General features: G+C 40.3%; 1 protein-coding gene across 1 annotated transcript in view; it reads left to right on the top strand.

Annotated features, from left to right (window-relative positions):
- Nucleotides 1-415: 415 nt before the first annotated feature.
- SARC_06581 (hypothetical protein) overlaps nt 416-4,450 on the top strand; it is a 7,264-nt gene continuing 3,229 nt past the window's right edge. Inside the window, exons 1-6 of the mRNA XM_014299505.1 lie at nt 416-522; nt 850-970; nt 1,215-1,324; nt 2,119-2,237; nt 2,543-2,604; nt 3,565-3,663. Of these exons, the coding sequence (XP_014154980.1) occupies nt 467-522; nt 850-970; nt 1,215-1,324; nt 2,119-2,237; nt 2,543-2,604; nt 3,565-3,663 (567 nt within the window). The 5' untranslated portion in view covers nt 416-466. The remainder of the gene's footprint in view (nt 523-849; nt 971-1,214; nt 1,325-2,118; nt 2,238-2,542; nt 2,605-3,564; nt 3,664-4,450) is intronic.

The raw sequence follows: 4,450 nt of genomic DNA, 5'->3' as shown, positions 1-4,450 counted from the left end.
TTATATATATATATATATCTTATATATATATATATATATATATCTTATATATATATATATGTGCGTGTGTATATATATGTGTGTGTGTAGAAATGTATATATATATATAAATGTGTGTGTGTGTGTAGAAATGTATGCTAATGGATATACGTATTCAAATGTCTATATCTTTTTGTATATATATATATTCATTTAAATTTCACTATGGTGTGCATTAGTTTGTGTATTTTCTTTCAAGGCTCAGGTTTCTTTGTGTTCAAGTGTATGGGTTGATATGCTCGGATTTTTTTTTGCCCTTTTTTTCAGGGGTTTTTTTCACTTTAATATAAGTATCACTGGATATACCAGTGCAAGGTTATTCAACTCAACAGAGAGCATAATGTTTGTCTTTACTTTCTTCCTCCATTGCATTGGCAGAGAGCTACATTCCTGGGTCGCCAAGGCACGAGTCCACATTTTTAACGAAATGCCACGATTTACAAATATGTTCAAAGGACTACCGAGCCTAAATTCACTGTTGGTGTATGTATTGCTTGTTTTTGTGCTCGATTTTCCTCCTACTGGCCCTTGTCCGCCCGAAATCTGCTAGACATTCAAGTGACGTATACGAGCTGATCCATCCTTTGTGGTCCCGTCAATGTACGGTCTAAGCTTGTAGTGCGTGTGAGATTAATCTGATCTCCAATTGTGTATGTGAGCGTTCACTTAGTGTTTACGCATACTTGCAGATGTCAGTTTAGACCCACTGCTGTGCGAAACTCTCGCCATAGCGAATTTGTTTCTATTAAACTGCAGTTTAAGCTATTTTTAAACGTGTCGGTCATGGGCATCCCGGTTCGATTGATGCAGCCTTGGCACAGGGGCCAGCGGAATATTCCTGGCTGGTGGCTACTACTTCTCCATGCAAGAAAAGTATGAGCGCTTAATCGAGAAAATCCAACTACAACTGGAGCGGGAGAGGATGACAAGAGTACGTTACGTTGATCTGTCTACAATGAATTAAAATGTATATTCTCCGAAGATAGAGGACTTTCCGACTTTTCTAAACGCATTGTTCGTATATATGTATCCTCCGAGAAAAAAAGACTTGCCGACTCTTCTAAACGCATAATGTTTGCATACAAACGCATTGTCCGTATTTCAAGTTTATGTACAAGACTATATCTTGTCAGTCACATCAATAAACTTTTGATTGCCATGTTAATCTTTGTTAGGAGTTGCACGATGATCGAATGATGGATCGCCTCAATCACGAGCGTGATCAACAGTCTCTGGCGCTCACCCATCTCCGCCGTAGTTACGAAGGGGCTATACATGCCATGAGGTACACTTTATCATCTTTTATTGTCATCATCTACTTGTTTACAGTATGCATGCCATGAGGTACACTTTATCATATTTTATTGTCATCATCTACTTGTTTACAGTATACATGCCATCAGGTACACTTTATCATCTTGTATTGTTATCATCTACTGGTTTACGGCAGAAGTTAAACAGCAGTAGGTCATTGTCATTTGTATTTGCATACGTGACATGTGACGGATATAGACACTGTCGATATTGTAAATAATATGTGTAAGGGCCTTGAAGCAGAGTGAATGACATCATTTGGTGGAACTCGTTGATGTCAGGCGTGTTATTGCAATGGCTAAGTATACACATTATTCCGAGTTAGCATCACGCCCGCACCGCTTTAGATTTAATTTCTTGGCGCTCCTGCACACACTTGGTAGTCCTCGGTGACCCAGTTCAAGGTTTATAATCGGGATTTTATTTTAGTATTTCCTTTCATCCACATCAGTTAGAGATGAAGACAACATGCACCAAACTGCAGGCCCATAGGTCGTGTTGCAGTGCCAGATGCTTCACTGCCACTGTTGTAGGCTGCCAGTCCCTTCCCACTGTTGTATGTCTGTTATGCCTTTGAGGTGGAGCGTTTAAATTCTGTACCCGTACAGTATGCCCCGTTGCAGTGGTACGCACATGCCTCGCACGCATTGCTTGGTAACCAAGTGGGTAGGTATGTCAATAGACCAACCGCCTTGTCAAACCCGAACCTCCACTCATTTTCACTGCCGCCGTTTGTATGTGCTTTGCTGTGCTTCTATGCGTCAGAGTGGAGAATCAGAAGTTGCTATTCGATATAGCGTTCCACGGAGACTACGAGAAGTTTAGAACTGACGTTGAGAAGGGTATCAACATGGGAGCGGCAGATGCTGAAGCCGACTACAGCGGTACGAGTCCAATGCCTAGTCAAATGCCTAGGCCGGCATGCGCTTGGAATGAGTTTGAATGGCAACATGCGATAGATGCACGTGTCGCGGGTGGGGGGGTGTGAGATGGGTGAAACGAATATTTTCTCGCACTAATTGACTGGTTGTTTGTTTATGTTTCGAATGCTCAAATCTGCACTATCGAATTGTGTGCGTAAACTTTTAGTTAGGACATTGAGTGTGAATTCTCCCAATGGATTGCTATCTACTTCTCGTACCAAAATGTGAAGTTACTAATTTGAATAGCCCAATGCGCACGGTTACAGATCCCTCGACGCATCGTGGACTTCAAGGGTTGATTGCACAGACAGTGGCCCATATTACGAAGGTACAGCTTAAGTACATGCAATCCAATACTACACATGTGTAACTTAAGTGCATGTAATCACATATTGCGTACGGATAAAGATGCACTTGTAGTCCCGCATTACGAAGGAATAACTTGTGTACATGCAATCTCGCTAGTCTATAGAATATCGTTGGTCAGAAGGTGGGTTGTGGCTACTGCACTCTGCGACCTCCAACCTTAGCCAACAATTTAGTTAATGAGGTTTTATCTGCGTGGATAAATGACTACTTACATGCAGGGTATCCCATACTTCAAATACTACAAATTATTACATCTCAAGTATAAGAGATGCTATCGCATGGTGTATATATATCCCTGTCACGAGTGTCTGCCTCTGGCCTTGGTTAACTATCCAGCTAAAAGTGCTTTATCTGCGTGGATAAATGAATACATGAACGCAGAGAAATCCAGTCTTTTGATACTACAATTATTCTTTTTCAAGTATCACATGGATGTTATCGCATGGTGTATATATATCCTTGTCACGGATGTGCTGCTTGCACATACTATAGTTCGCTACTTCATTGTATAGGCACCACTACATTGAATTAACACACACAAGCCCTCTATTCCATGAAGATGCGATTTTTGCGTAGATTCCACCGCGACACGACATATTATTTTCGTCGACGACTCTGTCTTAGATGTGATGGATTGTTTTCGTGTTTTTTTGCATACCACAATCTGCAATCCTTTCCACCGAGGTATTTCTTATGCACAAGAAGGTTGTCCGGCACTAAGGGAAGCGTTCTGTACGCTGCGAATCTGTTTAAGAACCTATTTTATGTCGCGATCCGATCTGATTCCAGTTCCGATTGTCTTCACAGCCACGAGTGTGTGCATGCAAGGCTGTGACATTTTTGAGATAACCTGCGTGGTTCACGGCCCTTATCCATATACATCCTTCGGACTTATTTCCTTGACTTGATTTTGCCTTAGACTGAACTGGGAAAGATGCAAGCCCAATTAGACGGCCGCTCGCTCGAATCACCACCCATAGACCAAGGAGGGGACTTCCCCATGTACGACCATGGACAGGTGAGGCGACTCGTACACCGTCAATACCAAACTCGCTAGCAGTCGGTCCCGGTGTGCGGTCTTGTGGACTTTGTTCTCAACCAACGACCTATGTCTGCATGTGTTGATATATGTATATATGTATTGATAAATGCATATGTATTGATATATGAATATATGTATTGATATTTGAATACATGTACTGATATATGTATATATGATATATGTATTGATATATGTATATATGTATATATGTATTGATATATGTATTTATATGTATTGATATATGTAGTCATGTATTGATATCTGAATATATGTATTGATATATATATATATATGTATATATTCATTGACATTTGTAGATATGTAGTGATATATGTATATATATTGATATATGTATATATGTATTGATATATGTATATGTCTATTGGTGTCTGCATGTATACATCGATGTACGTATATATGCCTGTATAGTAGAAGATATACTGGATGGCGCGGTAAGAAATGAAAAGCCAGAAAGCTGTCTCTGCACTTTCCGATGTTGAGCTGTGTATTGAACCATCTGGTGTTATATCCACATACATAGAGTACAGTCTGCAGGCACGTCTATGCCGTGCTAAGTGATCATTTTCACATTCAGCAGGTAGTATAATAAAACGTGATACACTCGATCGGGTATTTTTTTTCTCAAACAAATACTACAAATTAGCAACCATACATCACACTCGAATCATCGAGCAGCCTCCCGTTCAGGCGATTGTTCTTCCGCAAACTGTGTGTGTCTTCGTCTAATAGATTTTTGTACGAT

The sequence above is a fragment of the Sphaeroforma arctica genome (genome assembly GCF_001186125.1).
Source record: "Sphaeroforma arctica JP610 unplaced genomic scaffold supercont1.475, whole genome shotgun sequence".
NCBI lineage: Eukaryota > Ichthyosporea > Ichthyophonida > Sphaeroforma > Sphaeroforma arctica.
This window is presented reverse-complemented; position numbering and strand designations above follow the sequence as displayed.